Below are 17085 nucleotides of genomic sequence, written 5' to 3'. Positions count from 1 at the left end.
GATCATAAAATTTTGGGGTAAAGAACAGTAATATTTTCGTACAGATTAAAAACCACCTTAAAAAAATTCACATGACATAACCTGTTGATCAAAAATCATTCTGCACAGCCATAATATCAAACTGTTGTCTGAGAAGATGTGTGATTGGCTGTGCAGCTGAGATATAGCACATCCACCTGTAAGAGGGTTTCACCATGGACAGTGTATCAATACAATGCACGTTCTATAAATTAGCATTGCTGTATTTTATCACTCTTTTCCCTCTGTTGGTCAAACACTGGCTGGTGAAAGCAGAAGTCATAAGGAAAGGCCAGTTTCCAAGCTATCTAATGCTCAACATCACATTTCCCTATGGCAAGTTTCCTGGCTCACCGACACAAGTGTCGAAAGAATCACAAGTGCTTATATTAATTGTATTCTTGTTATGAAAAGTAATACCATAAAAATGGTTCCCTTTTTCTTTGTTTTCACCTGTTTCATTAGTTTTATTGGGATTTTTTCTTAATCTTCATTCTTGAAACATCAATTTGTGTCAAAATCCCCAGTATAATTGTAATTTATTTTTAATATTTGATGAAAGCAAAAAGTCACGGGCTTACCCCAAAAAGCATATAGTTTATTGTAACACAGCATCTAGTCATGTGGAATAGGGGGAAAGCACTTTGGATAGGAGATAAGTTCAGTTTCATTGCTGAATTCCATTTTCTAGTACTTTTAATTGTTCTCACAGCAACATCTTAGTCTGTTTCTGTGTTAGTCTTCGAGCTCATTTCAACTCAATTTGCTTCCATGTTCTGTTCATACATACGTGACAAAAGGAGGGTAGAGTTTCCCATTGCTCTCGTTGTTGACAAAGGAAGCCCATTGTACTTGAGAACAGCTGAATTATTATCTCTTTCAATGTACAATGAAATGTCACCACCACGTCACAGCAGCAGTACACATGCTGACACCAGACTTGGAAAGTACTAAAAGCAGTGAGGGCCACAGCAGAACCACTCAGCTAAATGCCTGTCCTTTGAATTCACATGAAGAACATTAACTAAAATTCCCAGAAACAGCTGTCAAAAGATTAAAGAGTAACGAATTTCTGTCCTCAGGCACATGAAATCTCACATTCTGATTCTCATTGTTTTGCCCGAGCAAAAGCAATTGTCAAATGGAGAGCGCTTATTATTTTCTTTTTTCTTTTTTTTTTTCTTTCTTTTTATATTTTCCTTACTAAGCATGTACAGAGTTCATTAAGGTACCCAGTAAGACTGGGTACATGAATGCTTTAGAGCTGGAGTCCCAAGAAGGACCTTGATCCTTGGCTATAATTTTAGTGCGTGTTTAGTGTTTTGTGAAAACTCTGACCATGTAACCCAGAGCAAGTTTAATTATTACTGTTGTCCTCCTTAAAATTCTTGCTTCTCTGTGTATTCAGGGATTCCTTTTGTATGTTCACATGTTTCAGAGCTAGGAGAGTTCTGAGGGTCCTTCTCCCTCTTCCACAGCTGCTCAGCCTTCTCTGCGTAATGTAGGGATGGCAGTGAGGATCTGGTCAGTTCTCATTTGACTTTTAACCATGGTGAATCTGGTCTTCCACTGCAGTTCTCTGCTCATATCATCAGGAGGACTGAAACTGGTGTACTTGAGAGAAGAAAACCCGATATGTTCTGGTCTTTAGCCTTTACTTACCGACATTGTCATACTGACTCCACTGAATAAGTTCCTCAAGTTTTTGACCTTGCCCATTAGCTTCAGTAGCTACTACATATAGATGGGGTTTGTCCTCTTTTTCATTCCTTTCTTGCCTAATTTTTTTTTCTAGTATCTGTTTTCCCACTACTTCCCATTTTAGCCCTTGTCTGTTCTTTGCTGCGATCTTCAAATTCCCTTCTTTGGGTCTGAAATTGCTGTCCCTCTCCAGTGAAATTTGCTGTTCTCAATGTGCTGGCAGCAAAGTGAAAAGTGATGAAAACCTGATCTCTGAAGGATTCTTTGCTGGCATATCACTGATCAGATTTTTAGTAATTTTTACTTTGCTTACAGCGCACTAATTGAATACAGCAGAGCAGAACAGCAGGGGACAGAAACAGAAAACACTGAGTCCTGACAAAGGCTTTCTCTAGGGTAGGTGTTCTATTAGCATCTCTTATTAGATAGCAAATGCTAACTACCCGCAGACAACAAAGCAGTAAGATCATTCACAGATTGAAAACCATTGAATATACACATCTTTGGAGATTCAGACAAATGCTGAAATCCTGGGCAAAGTTGTAGGCCAGGTTGCCTATTCAAAAGACTGACATTTTAATGTTTAGTTAGAAAATGCTAGTTTTGAAGAGACTAGAAGTACATGTATTGCCCCTAAATCAAATTCAACATTTAAATTTTATCAGTATTCATCATTTATTATAACTTTCAGGATGCTTATTGTGACCCTATGAAATTTATTAAACAGTAATTTTTTTTCCTGTTACTGTTCGACTGCTTTGTAGGCAGTTGGAAAATATGTGTTATATTTGCTGCATTACTTTTCCAAGTAAGCAATTTTGCCAGTGAGAGTACTATTTGCCAGTGAGAGGCTGAGGAGTTGAGAACAAATGCAGAGATATATTACAATCTCAAATGAGAGCAATTAGAAGAATACTGGCCCTTGAAAAGTAAAATGGAAACAGACATGAGGGGACAGGGAAGCTGATTTGTAGGACACTTTCCATGTTAGGATAATGCTTCTGTCATACAAGTATTTGAACATCTGGATGTAGATAGCAACCTATCACTGTATCAGTGAATCACTTAGTAATAAAGTTTTCCAAGAACTGAAAAGAGAGAGGCCAGAAAAAATACATTCTAGTTTCTACACCGCAAAAAGTCAGGTATCAGGTTCTTTTGCATTTAGTCTCATATGCTTTTCCCTGTTTTTTTTTTTTTTTTTGGGGTATCATAATGAGGAAATTCTTCTATTTGAAGGAAAAAAAGATAAGAGCTATTGAATTTCATGAAAGTGCTCCTAGAATCTGGATTATACTTCAGGGGTTTTTTGTGTATTTTTAAGCTGTCAGTATATATTTATTTCAGAGTCTCATAAAGATAGAGAAAAACATGAAGTATGTAATAAAATTGAACAAATACATTCATACCTTTCTAAATGGAGTAGTTTAAGTTTGGTCTTACTTTTTCAAACTGTTTTCAAGTAGTTTTTGCATCAGTGGTTTACTAAGCTTCCTGCTTTCACTCAGTTTAACCCAACAAGTTCTTATACCAGGTAAATCAGCTAAATTCCTAGGGATCACTCATGTAACTGGCAGTGATGTCTCTTAAGGAGTCTTTGTTTGGGATAATATGTATGACTATATAATTTAGAGATTGTCTCCTAGGTATTATCCTGCTCCTCCTAAATACACGTTGTACAAGGTGCAATGCGCATAATTCCTGATAAAGCCAGATTGTCATTCTTTTTTGGGGTACAGGTGAACATTGATGGTATTTTCTCAACCCAGGGGTTGCAATAAGATTTATCACTCAGTGGAAATATGATTGGATAAGCTGTAGGAGATGCCTCTGCCCTGCCATTCAATCTTTTACTCATGACCTAGTTACCTGGTCTCAATTTGCCTGATCTCTGTAGCCCACAGGAGATCACTGTCTCCCATATATTTCTCAACCTCAGCTAAAGCATCCCTCCCAATCTTGACAGCAAGAACTAAATGATAAAATAGGTGTCTAGACATTGCTATATTGCTGTTCTTAGAACTAAATAGTCTTTGGTCTAGATGCCCTATAAATAATTGAGACAATCTAACTCTTTGTGAATTAGCAGTACTTCAGTTCTTTTTAAGGAAGCAGAATGACTGCTGTAAAAGGTATCCAAGCTTTGTGATGTTTCCTTGTTGTAAAATAAATTGACATGTGGGGCTTTTACACTATTACAGTCAAATTGCTGCTCTAAAGACAGTTCATGATTGCAGTATCTTAGATTAGTGTGATTCACTTTGTCTTTCAGATGGCCTTTATCCTGCTGCTGCAATTTAACTGATATATGTTTTTGAAAGCATATTACTTTGCATATTTTTATTGTTGTTTAATTTCTTTATGTATACATATTAAAGTACACTCTCTCTCTGAAGGAGGAAGGGACACAGAAAGGTCTCCAGTCTAGTGATCACTAAGAATTCAGAGGTTTTGTTTCCAGCTGTGCAACAAATTCTTGTGTGAATTGGTCAAGATGATTAATCTCTGTGCACAACAGGGACAATCAACAGCATTTACCACTCATAGATAAAACTAGCTAAACATAGGAAGTTCTGCAAGATCTTTGGGGATCTTTGATAGGTAGATAGTGTATATGTACTGAATCAGGCAGAGGAAGGAAATGGTCAGAGAAAAAAAGCTAGGGTTGAAAAAATGGAAAAAGGAAAAATATCAGATAAAATTTAAAAAAGGCTAGGAGATGAGTAGGATTATGAAACCCCTTGGGATCATTTGAAGGTGAATAATTATAAAAGATGTGGTCCTATTCAGTGTTAATAGGACAAGCAAAATACACCAAGATGAATGTATTTGTCAATGTACTTCTAAAGTGGTGAAGCCAAAGATTTCACTGAATCTTGGGAATTTGATAAGCTGACCAGCTTTCTTCAAAGTTCAAGGAAAGCCACTGTGAAATAATATATGAAAGTCAAAGAGGAAATATTTTCTCCAATGCATATGTTACAACTTTCATTAAATGCTCAAAATTACCATTGAATAAAAAATAATGTGAAGAAGAACATCATTCTGGAAGAAGTATAGTTGAGCTAAATTCTCATTTAAGAAGTATGTTTCAAAATGTGTTTTGCTTGGGAAAAATTCTCTCTAGTCCCTACTTCAATGTATGTCCTCTGCTACTTTTTTTTTTACTTTATTTAGGCTCATGCATCATGGTTTTGATTATACTGTATAAATACATGAAAAAATTATAAATATTCACTTTGCACACCACCTTTTATGCATAGAAGCATAATGTATTCTGAAATCATGTGTCAGTATCCAAATGCTGTTTCAGCCAATAGTCTTATTCAGTGAAAATAAAGTACATTTTTACTTTTATTTCCCGAATTCATTCCCCAGCATTAAAAAAAGAGACAACAAACTGCAACAATCTGTTTTAATTTACCATATTTTAGATGGCTGTAAGTTTTTATATTTACTGGTGCTGAACAAGACTTATCTTAGTTTTTTGCTATCACAAACAGTTGATAGTTTTCAGTTAAAAGATTGACTAGAGATGCAGAGATTGATAATTCCCTGAATGTGGGTTGAATCTGGGAAAAGAATATCTAGAAAATAAACCTGATTTTCCATGGGAAATATATATATATATATATATTTATAGATATATATTAATTATATAATATTTCCATGGGGAATATATTTTATTAATATTATATTATTAATATATTATTAAACCAGGTGAGAGGCTTATTGACAAAGCTTCTCTTGTTGCAGTATTTAGCAGAAAACAATCTGTGGTGTTGTGAAACACTGCTCAGTTGAGCAGTCTTAGATTGTATGATCATGAATGGAGACTTTTTCTACAAATAACTGGATTACAAGTTTCTCTGTCTGACAAAACAGATAAGATCACATTGGTTGGTAGTTTGTCATGATGTTGATACAACATCTGCTTGCATCCAATACCTCAAAAGTGTTTGCATGAAAACCCCTTGGACAGAGTCCATTTGTTCTCCAGTTCAAATGGCACTACCCAGGAAAGTAATTCTACCATGTGCTGAGCAATGTCAGTGCCTGTTATCTCCAGTCTGAGTGAAGAGGCACAGCCCTTCTTAGGAGATGCAAGGTAGTGTCAGCACAGATTCTAAAGCTGAAATTCAGTTCTTTGCAGAAGCTCTGCACAAAGCCTGTGCATCATTCAATTCTTTATAATGGAGCTCAGAGTGGATTTGAAGAAGCTGATAGGCTTTTTGCTCTCTTGTCTGAAGAGGGCTGAATTACACCCCTGGTGAATATACACAGTAAAAAGGCAACTATACTGCCTCAGGAAATACACTATATTCCTCTGCTTTGACTAGTATAACTCAGTTTCAATTACTGATGAAAATTCTTTGATATTATGCTGATAAAAATTGTTGTACATTTTGCTCTCTTCGTATATTATACATTGAGCCTCACTCTCATATTGTGATACAATGTGCAAACTGAAAAGTGAAAATGCAAAAATAGATGTAGTCCTGCAGACAGGAGCAGGCTCCCTCGTGGCACTGTGAGTGAGGGCCTGTGTGTTGGTGAGGCTCCTGAAGCAAAGCATTGAGTGGGTGAAAAGCAGAATTAAAGGGACATAAAACCAGTAATGGGGAGGAGATCTCGGCAGGAAGCAGGATTGGAAGAGGATATGGAGGCTGAGGAGGCACAGTTTTGATACTGATTAGCTTTAAAGCAGGTGAGCTAGCTAGCTTTTCCCTACAAAAGAAGTTCTGATTCTCAAGCCTAAATGCGTGAGCTGTTCTATACACAACACAGAAATGTTTTAAAATTTATGTTTTGTAAAATACCCTTGGTGTGCTTTAAATTTGTGTGGATATAGCCAATATATCAGAGCAAGGACCCCATGGATTTGTGATAATATCAATAGCAACCAAGCAAACACGAAGAGTAATTCCGAGATACTTTTTTGAAATAAAATTACTTCAAGTCATGTTTCCAGGAAAACCTCCTAGCTGAGATAGTAAAGGCAATATAGTGCATATTTCTGAGTTTAGCTTACTATTCAGTCTTTCGGTGATTGCTCATATTGTTGAAACATTTATAGAGATAGCCATTTTGATACGTGAATTAAGAAAGATATGCATGCAAGTAGGTCAGATTTGGTGTTAGCATTTTACTGAGCTTTTTCTATTTAGCCTGTTACAGGATGCAGGCCTTCACTGAAAGGATGAGGCTTTTATCTGTTACAAAGGGGGGTTACTCTCAAAAACTGATATGATCCAGTTATCAGTAGAGCAGTACCTCTGGTGCCCAAGTAGAATCCACATTTCTGTGTATCATGTGCTTAACAGCCTAGCAGAGTTGCTTCAAAAAAAATGTAGCTATGAATCATTTCACTATTGTTTTATATATTGTCTAATGAACAGTGCAAATTCCTATGTAGACATTTAGGTGCTAAAAAGGTTTTATAATTAAAATATTAATATGAATTCAGATTGTGCTTCCACTGAAGGAAATCTGGTTTTATTATATTACTAGAGCTTACCAACAATTATACCAGAGCTGAGGACACAAGTTGTTTTGTGTCAAAATATTGGAAACAGTTTTATTAAAAACTTTAAATTGCACTTCTCTTTCTTGCCGTGATCCAGTGGCATTGGGAATTGTATTCTTAAGTAGCTCCAGAGAGAAGAAGTTGGCCTGAATCACATGTTCAGGGGAGCATAAAGCTGCAGCTGCCACTTGGATAAATGCCAAATTTTAGTCTCCTTGGACCCCAAATTAATTTGGTACAGCATAAGCTTCTTGTACTCTTATTTTACTAAGTACTTCTCCTGTAGTTCTCTTTTTGTTGGGCTTATGATTACTGAAGGTTCTTTATGTGTATTGGTGTCACACATCAACATAGAGGAATGCATGACCTGTGTCCCTCTATGTGGGACAAGTTCTGGCCTGGCGTACTAGGACAATTATGTATAAATTGAAATGCTGAAGCTTTCCTATAGTGCAACCAAGAACTGGTGAGATGATCTGTGGAGGAACAGGACCATTTTCTGCAGGTTGAAAGCCTTACAGTTTGAGCAAAAGTTAGTTTGGGAGACCTAACCTTGTTTAGCATGAGTATATGGTGCCATGCGAGTGTCTCTCTGTATATGAATTTCTGAAAAGTATGCTAAACACTCCACTGTACAATATTGTCTTCAGTGAAGAGTGAAAGAATAACAGAATACCAGATATTAGTAATATTGTTTGCTATTCTTTGAGAAGGAACCCAGATACTACAAAGGTGAACTCAAAAGAGGTAGTATTATAGTCCAGAAAGAGGTCTACAGCTATTAAAGCCCCTTCTCTTCCTACCTTGAGGAAAAATTTCTCCTCACAACTCCTTTGCTTTTACTTTATTGCAGTCAGGGTTCTGTTGTTCCAAGACTACATGCTGTGTATGACCTTGTGGAAATTTTGCGGAACTGGCTTGCCAGAGACACAAGCATTGAGAGTAGACACAAAACATGTATCACACCAGCTTTCTGTCAGAAACCTTCCTAACTAGGCTTCTTCTCCCTTGTAATAATAGGCTGTTTGGTCCTGTCTTTTCCCTCAGCTTATTGTCTCCCTCCCCATGGTTTCTCAGCCTTGGCTTTATTCAATACCTGTCCTTCTTATGTTCCTAGTTTCTGCCCTTGACTACACACCACCATTGCAAGTATCACAGAATTTCTCAGTAGCTATCATTAAACTGACCCCTCTGTTTATTATAGCTTTTCTCTTTCCCCTGAATGCTTCATGTCTATTTTCAGTGTAAGCACTTCAGCATAAGGACTATCTGCTCAGTTTGTAGAGAGTCTAACACAATGGATCACAGTTGTGGGGCACCAAAATGGTTAGTTAGGATAGTAGGTCTCCAATTATTAATCCTCCCCAAAAATGTTTCCTTCATTGGAATGAACATGAAATTAGAAAAAGAGCTATTTTCTATGTTCTTTTGATTTATAATAAAGCTGTCTTTTGTTTTTTTGTTGGTTTTTAAGTTTGAAATTAAATTTGTTGGCACAGCAGGTGTTGTAAATAATTTTGTAAACTGCCTAGGGCTGTCTACATCATAAACTATTGCTGGATTATCGGATAATGCAAATAGACAACTCAAATGAGAAAGTGTTTAGAGATAAGTCAAAATGTGAATTCTCCTGCCAATTGTTTTTGGTTTTGTTTTTTCTTCTTCCTTTTCTGTTTCATAGCACGAATTATCAAAACAAAACAGTGGTGTGAAATGCTTCCATGTTTAGAAGGAGAAGGCTGTGATTTGCTAATCAATAAATCAGGCTGGACCTGTACACAACCAGGAGGACGGATAAAGACAACCACGGTAAGTGACTTCTCTGTTCTATACTTCTTCAATTTCTTGCTCACTTTGGTTTGTTGAAAAACAAGAGAGATTTTTAATTGTATTTCAGCACTTTTATGTAAAGCTTATTGCCTCATAATTAATCTGTGTGCCCAAGTGTGCATGCTGAAATACACAGCAATATTATCACAAAGTACAACACTGGAAAAGATAACAAAGGAAAATGTATCATTCCCATGGTTTCTAAGAGTAATTCCCGATGTTACTAAGAGCAGATATTATATCAAGGTTTTCTTGTAAGACACCAGTGGCTTAACTAACATTTGTATCCAGCCTGAAGACAGTATCTTATTGTTTCAGCATACACAAACTTATGCTGTGTTAGTGTAGGGTGTAAAACTCAATGTGTGGTCTAACAGGGTGAAAATAAAGCTTTCTCTGGGAGTTCCAAAAAAAATTTTTGCAATTCCAGCTCTACTGGAAAAACAAGTTGCTCAGATAGATCTTTGGTTTTCAGTGAGATCTGCAGAAAATATAGCAAAAGATCCCTTTTCCCAGCTTGCTTTGGCCCTGATTTGTACTAGTTCTCAGTTCTCTGATTAGGTATCTTGGGGCATATGCTTGTGGTGAAGCTGAAAGTATATATGACTGTAATAGTTTCTAGGGCCTATAATGTATCAAACAGATTTCTAGAAAATGTTCTCAAATGCCAGTAATTCTTTGACTTAATAAATGGAAAAAATCTGAAGAGATATAATAGAGCAATTTTCTGCTAACTTGCTAGGCCTCTTGAAATTATTTCCCCTCCTTATAATCTTTTTTTAGATTTACAGGGAGCTTGAGTATAATTTAAATAAGTGCAATTTCAAGAATATTTAGTCTTAAAAGTACTTATCAGTGGGGACTAAATTAATGCCCATCATCCCCTGCACAATTTCTCTGTCTGAGCAGGAGACAGCAGCAGTATAAAACCTTTCATTGTTTTAGAATGCCTGTTTTTAAAAAATTAATGTTATTTCACTTTTTTTTAAAGGAGACTTGATAATGCTTTATAAGATACCTACAAAACAAATTTTATGTCTTGTGATCACAGTTTTTATGCTTCTGTATTTACCAGATATGATACTCCTTATGGACAGGGCTATAAAATTTAACTCGTCTCTCAGGTCTTACTTAAATATAGTTTGCCTTTAGATCTTTTGCATTCAAACTATGTAAATCTTTTGCATTCAAGTTATGTAAGAGTGGCATAAAAAAAACCAAAAAACAAGGGAAGGAAAAAGTTTTTAAACATTATTGCCAACATTCAAGGGCGAGGAGATCTAATACCATAAATTTGGCATACTTGGAATGTAGTCTTAAATCTTGTTAATTCAGGGATGTTTTCTGTATCTGAGGTAAACGGAAAACCCTTGTACTGTGACACATTGCCAGCTGTCATTTTAGCTCTTTATTTGATGTTTAATGCTAATGGCATGACTGAGTAATGCAAAGTAAGCAGAGGATCTATCCTTCAGTTTCTGTCTTTAATGAAATGATTCAGATATGCTTTTAGTTTAAACACCAGCAACCTGATTCTGAACTCTTACTTGTCTCTATAGGTCTTTAATGCCATTGACATGAATGGAATGACTCATGAATTTGATTAATGTAAATGAAATCATAATCATGCCCCATCAGTAAAATTAAGACCACGGCAAGTGTAATATTGTAAAACAGACTCTCCCCACACAGATACATCATTGTCATTGGTAAGGAAAGATTTTGCCAGAGAGACAACCGTAGAACAGCTCTGAGCATAAGCCTTCATCTAACATCAAGCAGTCTTCAACAGTTGGTATCACACATGCAGACACACAACAAACACATAGTACTTTCCAGTCAAGCCAGACTAGCAACTCAGAATGCTTACAGAAGCTCTGAATGCAGAAGGGGGAGAGGGAAAAAAAGACAAGAAGAAATACAAATGCAAAATGCTGCAATAAATTCTAGCCTATAATACATTGTTAGTAAAATATTAAGATTTTTTTTTAAATGTTTTTTAGCTACTTGGTTGAAGAGTAAGCTTTGGACCGTGGTAATATATTTGGAAACTGTGTCATAAGATGACTCCATGAAATTCATGACTGTGATTAAAAGAAAGAAAAAAATTCCAACAGAAATACTAAGAGGCATTATTTACTGTAGCAATATTCTCTGCTCAACAGCTGCTAATGCAGTAACTGCTGTTTCTGCTCCAAATCAACACACGACTTGCCATGCACTATCGTGCTGTCATGGTATTTAAGTGTACTAGGAAGAATGTCTGGCTGGGAAGGGCCAGAAAAATGACCACAAGATAATATGGGGAAAAGAATGTCCAGACATACTGAATTAGTTACTGTATCCTGTTCTGAAGTAGAAATAATTTTTGACCACATCTCCAGCAACAGCCAGATTAGGTCCTTCATTTTTTTAACTGTCAATTTTGTTAAAATGCATTCATTAATCTAATATCAGCAGCCCTTTCCTGCTGATATAGCTTGCATCTTAAAGATATTTTTGGTAGTAGGTCTTGAGTTATCATACTGATAGTAGGTCGTATAGCAGAGATATCACTGATCAATGCTGACAAGAATTTGTCATCCATACTAAAGTCAGAACAGTGTTGAACTCTGATGGACTGAGACCAGCTGTTGTGATAATGCCAGCTTTTCACATTGATTCCAGGAGGTTTTGTAGAAATGCAACCTTTTCAGTACTGGGTTTAGAAGCAGCATGTGGGAAGATAGGACTTGTAAAGATCTTATAGATATCATCTTATAGATGGCATGAGCTCCCTTTTAAGTGAGAATATACTTTAGGGCTCATAGTTAAATATGGTTCTTAAAAAGCAAGGAAAAAATAGGATTTGTGTTCTGTAGATGAGTTAAGCATTTAGTATTCTTTGTATGAGAATTCCAAGCAAATAGCAAGTGAACATATCCATTGCTGCAAAAAAAAAAAGTGCAGTTTCTGTAAAATGTTTGGAAAGGGCTGCTGCTTTTTACTTCATATTTTGTATCAAAATTGTTTACACTTTCTATGCAGAGCCAGATTTTTCAACTGGCTGGCACTTTTGTGATCACCTCTGGAAATAATGCAACCAAATCAGAATTCTCTCCTCACATGAGTAGCAGTGTTTTATATCCATTTTGTGCTCACTTTGCAAAGCTATAAATGACTACACAAGGTGCAAGGCAAAGGAAAAACAGACTCAAAGTATACTCTAAATGGATCTGGATGTCACTTCTGCCCTGTTGTTCTTTCTACAAGGTGTGAATGAACCAAAGATTTTTCATCTGCTAAGAGGCTTTTAGAATTGAGGACCGACTGGGCTAACTGCCAATCTGTGTATTAAGAGGCTGACTGTCAATACAAGGAAACAATATGGCAACTTGCAAAAGAAGATAGCAAGAGAATACTACACAATTGTTAGCAATTTTAACATACTAAGTGCTTTCATATAACAGATGTCCTTACAGTCACTTAAAAATCTCCTGCCTTTAAAAATTCCTTCTCCTTGTGCTATCCTTTTTCAATTAATTATTAAAATTAAACTATAGGATTTTTAGAAATATTTTATAGTTTTAATAGTGCCAGAAGATATGCCTCTTTTTTAAAATAAGTTGCTGAAGGGCCTTTCCATTTTATATTTCAAGTGTAAAACTTGCTTGTATATAGATGAGAAGATGCAGAATGTATTGTTTTTACAGGGGAAATTAATTTTTAGCACCCAAGTGTAGATATGTTGTCAATGATCCATCACTACCTAATTGTTACTTAATTAATTCCTTCTTCTACATAATGCAATTTCAATGCACGGAGCTTAACAGAACATTCATGTGCCAGTTCCTCAGTAGCTAACCTTTTAAACCTTTGTGATTTTACTGCTAAATTAGCTGAAGTGGGAAATTAAGGAATATGGAGAAGCTAAGAGAGAGCTCACAGTGGATAAAATGTGTAATTACTCTGACATGGAGCTCAGTGCTTAGCTAGTAAAATTTACTAAGGATCTAGCTCCACCAAGGGACCTGACTTTCTTAATAGAGTTTACTTACACACAGAGCAACTTATCATTAATATAAATGCCTCACTATTAATATAAATGACATGCTGGCTGGGTTGGAAAGGCAATTTGTTCCTTACCCTGAAAAATACAATATGTATTTGTATTGGCTGTAATTTAAATAATATTTTTTTTCAGCAGAGCTTTATCAGATATATATGTATGATTAAGGCAACTCAGATAAAATATACTGGTATGATTTTCAGCACTGACTTACGAGCAATGTGTTTTCACTCATATCATTACATTCAGGTAAAAAGAAATACATATATATATATATGTATACACATATAAATATACATATATATATATATATATGTTACATATTTGTAACATACTTGAGAATTTACTTTTTTTTAGACTGAAGATCAGCTGGATATATCCTGAGGCCATGATCTAGTGGTCTGAGCTTGGGAACTGGGAGCCAGAATCTCCTGAGCTCTAATCCTGGCTCTGACAGTGACTACCTCTGTGGCCTTGGGTAAGTCACTGAACCTCTCTGCCTCAGTTTCCCCAGCAGTAGAAGTAAGATTAACAATTCTTAGCTCCATAGGTCAGTAAATTTGGGAGTCCTGACTTAACATTTTAAGAGGCTTATCAGTTCAGATTAACTTAGAAATAAAAATATTGCTATGCATAAATGTCCTTTTGGTAATATTCCTGCTGTTGTTAGGTATTCACATAACGCTGTTATTCCTGTATTTAGCCTCACCTACATTCCAGCTCTGAGCCTTTCTAAATGTGCGTTTCACATCTCCACAGCTCAGCTGATTTCATTTGGTTAAGCTGGTTTTGGAAGTATTTTGACATCCTGCCAGTTCTAGTTCTGTGTCATTCCAGGATACAATACCTACCAAAACAAGCTTTCAGGCAGCACCAGATTAAAGCAGTGAAATGTTGCATGCATGCCATGCCAAATTAATTTTCACCCTTCCCCTTTGTCAGAAGTGGTCAACCTATGAAACAGATACAATAATACCAATTCTTTACACGTCATAGCCATGTGCTTCAGTGTCCACTCTATGGATCTGTCAGCAATTCATCTGCTAAGCTCCTTCACTGTCCAAATTGTAACAGAACACTACATATGGACCAAGATTACAGAGGACACTTTTCCACAGCCTGGTTTATCCCCTCACTCCAATCCAAGTATTAGCTTTTAGAGACAAGATGGAAATTAGGATCCTGAATTTTTCGTGTTTATAGTCAACTGTTGGAGAATCAGGATCTTTGTCTGTATTTAACCTATGGGACTATCTTTGCTTCAAAGCCCATGAGCTTACACAATTTGAGTCCCTATGTCTTCTCTGTCTTTTCTGTGTGTCCCTCTTCATGATGGCATGCCTGCCGCTGTCTTGTGAGAGATCTTAACAGCAGCTGAAAGGGCTCTCACAAATACACTTTTGTGGTAAAATAGATCATTAACTCTTTGGGTCATGCTCAGATATACTCACTCTTAATTTCTAGCTGGTTGTCTAGAAATCTGGTTTAAGAAAACCTCTATCTTTATTTCCACAAAGAATCATTTGCATTCTTAAGTCCCTCTGACAGCCAGTTTTCTGAGCTCTGATTCCATTGCTTCACCAAGCATTATGCATCACAAAGTCCTTTAAAACTAACTCACGTCTCAGTAGTGTGCTTCTGAAATTGATATTTGATTAAGATTTTCCAAGACCACACCACATAACTGGAAGTTAGCCTGAAATAACTTTCATATATTAAAACATTGATGTGTTCTACTTTTCATATATACGCACCAAGCTGAGAAAGGGTAGAACATGAACACTTTCTGCAGAATAACTTTGGCAGATCTTGTTGAGATCAAAAAGTTATGATATCTGTATCTGTGACTGTACATATGAACTGGCAGAACTAGGTTACTTTTAATTAGCATCTCATTCTAATGTAACAGCATACCTATAGAATCAGTCCTAGTCATTGTACAGTCCTTTAACTGAGCCTTTTAATAGTTTTGTATTAATTTGATGTTCTTCTCAGTAGTGCTAACATAAATTATGAGAGAAAAATACCAGTTCTTTACATGTTATAACCACATGCTTCAATGGCCACTCTATAGATGTGTGCTACAAGGCCTAGATTCAACCTATTTATTTCCATGGTTTACAAGATATTTTAATGCTTTGAGGCGTTTCCATTATTCTCATTGTTTACAAAAGGTATCATAATCTGCAAATGTGTCATCATTAACAGTGTTGGAAATAGATTATTTTCTATTTCCAAGAAAGGTAGTATGGGAGTTGGGTGTCATAATTCTCAGAAAAGTTAAATATCATGTTTTTAAGTCTTATGTTAGAGAAGAGCAGTCCCTTTAGACAATTTACAAGCAGAGTAGTAGGATGCCTTTGTGGCCCCATGTCTTTAAGGACTACATGCCCAGAGAAATCTAAATAGAAATAAAATCCTCATGAAGCTGAAGCAGTTCATGAAGGGGCTGTACTATTCCTTCAAAATACACAGGTTTTCTTGCATGTTAGTAATGCTTCAGCTAGTACAGTCTTTGCAAAACTGTGCACTTCTTTGTCATACCAATGTGTTGAAACCTCCACATTCTATTTTCTGTTATCCTTATCAAAATACACTTCTTCACGTCAAATAAGTAATCTTCAAGTCCTAAGCCAAAATGCTAGCAAAGATTTTGTGATTTTTGTAGACTTTAGGTTGAAAGGAGCTGTCAGATACTTAAAGAACTACCTTAAAGAGATTAACCGCCTTCCTCTGTCATGAATGCTGAATACTGGTTCTATTGATATTCACTGATCCACACTGCTTGAAAAGAGACCAAAATTTGAGCCAGAAATGACTTGTAGTAAAATGGCATGCAAAGTGAAATCATAATTTGTTAACATCTCAAATAAATAATTGGAAGAAATTAGGTAAACTCAAGTTTTGTTCTTCACTTTTAGAATATGTATTTTCAGATTGTAATGTAATATAGTATACTAATCTCTTTTGTCTTTTTAAAGTTACAGAAAATATGAATGCTCACTTCTGCATGGGCTATTTCAACGATATTGCAATTACTGTGCAAATAAATCAATTCTTAGAGAGATAATAATTTTAGACATATATTTTCTTTCATGTTTCCTATTACTTAACTCACATTCATATTAGGTTTTCTAGCATTCAGTCCAATTTTACTATGCTAACTTAGAGACAGGCCAGCTTTAGATTCAGTGAGGTAAATCTAGTTTCTATTAATGCTTACGAACTTTGGTTTTTCTTTGTTATATAGATTAATCTATATTTGAAAGCAGTTACTGCACTGTAAAATGAGCTACATTTTGATCAGTTTGAGGTCTGAACCATCAGTTTTAGCAAGAAAACAAAAGCTGTTTCTACCCAAGGCAATAATAATAATTTTCAATAATCTATTTCATGGGTTTAAGCAAACACCATCAAAACCTTTGGGTTTTTTTTTCCCTATACTTTGAAATCAGAAGTCTGAAATGTAAATAATACCACATCTATAGCTTGGCAAATTCATTGACTACTATATGATAGTATCAATGAGCATAATAAATTGTGAATGTCTAAGAAGATTCAAGTGTTCAAAGGCTTTAAAAGCTGCATTTTAAGGAATGTCTAAATTGTTAAATTGGTCCTGATAAAAAGAAAATACTTTCATTTAAAATTCTTTCTAAATTGGATTATTTTTCAAGGCACCAGTAAAAATTATGTTTTTATATTGGGCTAGGATTCTCTTCCACCTTCCTAAAACCAAAAAAAAAAATAGCCTAAAATTAAAATGCAAGGCTCGGGGCATAAAAATTTCACAACAATATTGGATAGTTCAGGCATTTACCTGGAAAATTTGCAGGCCCATCAAAGAGTGTATGTGAAGATCCTGATACTAAATTTTTTTATTATTGTTTAACACCCTGCTCACCATTTGCATTTAAATAAACCTTTCCAAATACCGAAATAGCATGGTAACTGGTCTAAG

At 35.7% G+C, this 17085-nt stretch overlaps 1 protein-coding gene across 4 annotated transcripts in view; it reads left to right on the top strand.

Annotated features, from left to right (window-relative positions):
- Nucleotides 1–17085, top strand: part of TAFA5 (TAFA chemokine like family member 5) — a 470986-nt gene that overhangs the window by 320450 nt on the left and 133451 nt on the right. For all 4 annotated transcript variants that reach the window (XR_004061171.1, XR_004061172.1, XM_030959391.1 and 1 more), the window contains exon 3: nucleotides 8928–9055. Coding sequence is in view for 2 of the 4 variants with exons in the window: in XM_030959391.1 (XP_030815251.1) it covers nucleotides 8928–9055 (128 nt within the window). In the remaining 2 variants the exon portion in view is untranslated. The remainder of the gene's footprint in view (nucleotides 1–8927; nucleotides 9056–17085) is intronic.

Source organism: Camarhynchus parvulus, chromosome 1A, assembly GCF_901933205.1.
Source record: "Camarhynchus parvulus chromosome 1A, STF_HiC, whole genome shotgun sequence".
Classification (NCBI taxonomy): Eukaryota; Metazoa; Chordata; class Aves; order Passeriformes; family Thraupidae; genus Camarhynchus; species Camarhynchus parvulus.
Note: the sequence above shows the minus strand (reverse complement) of the source record. Positions and strands in the feature narration are given on the sequence as shown.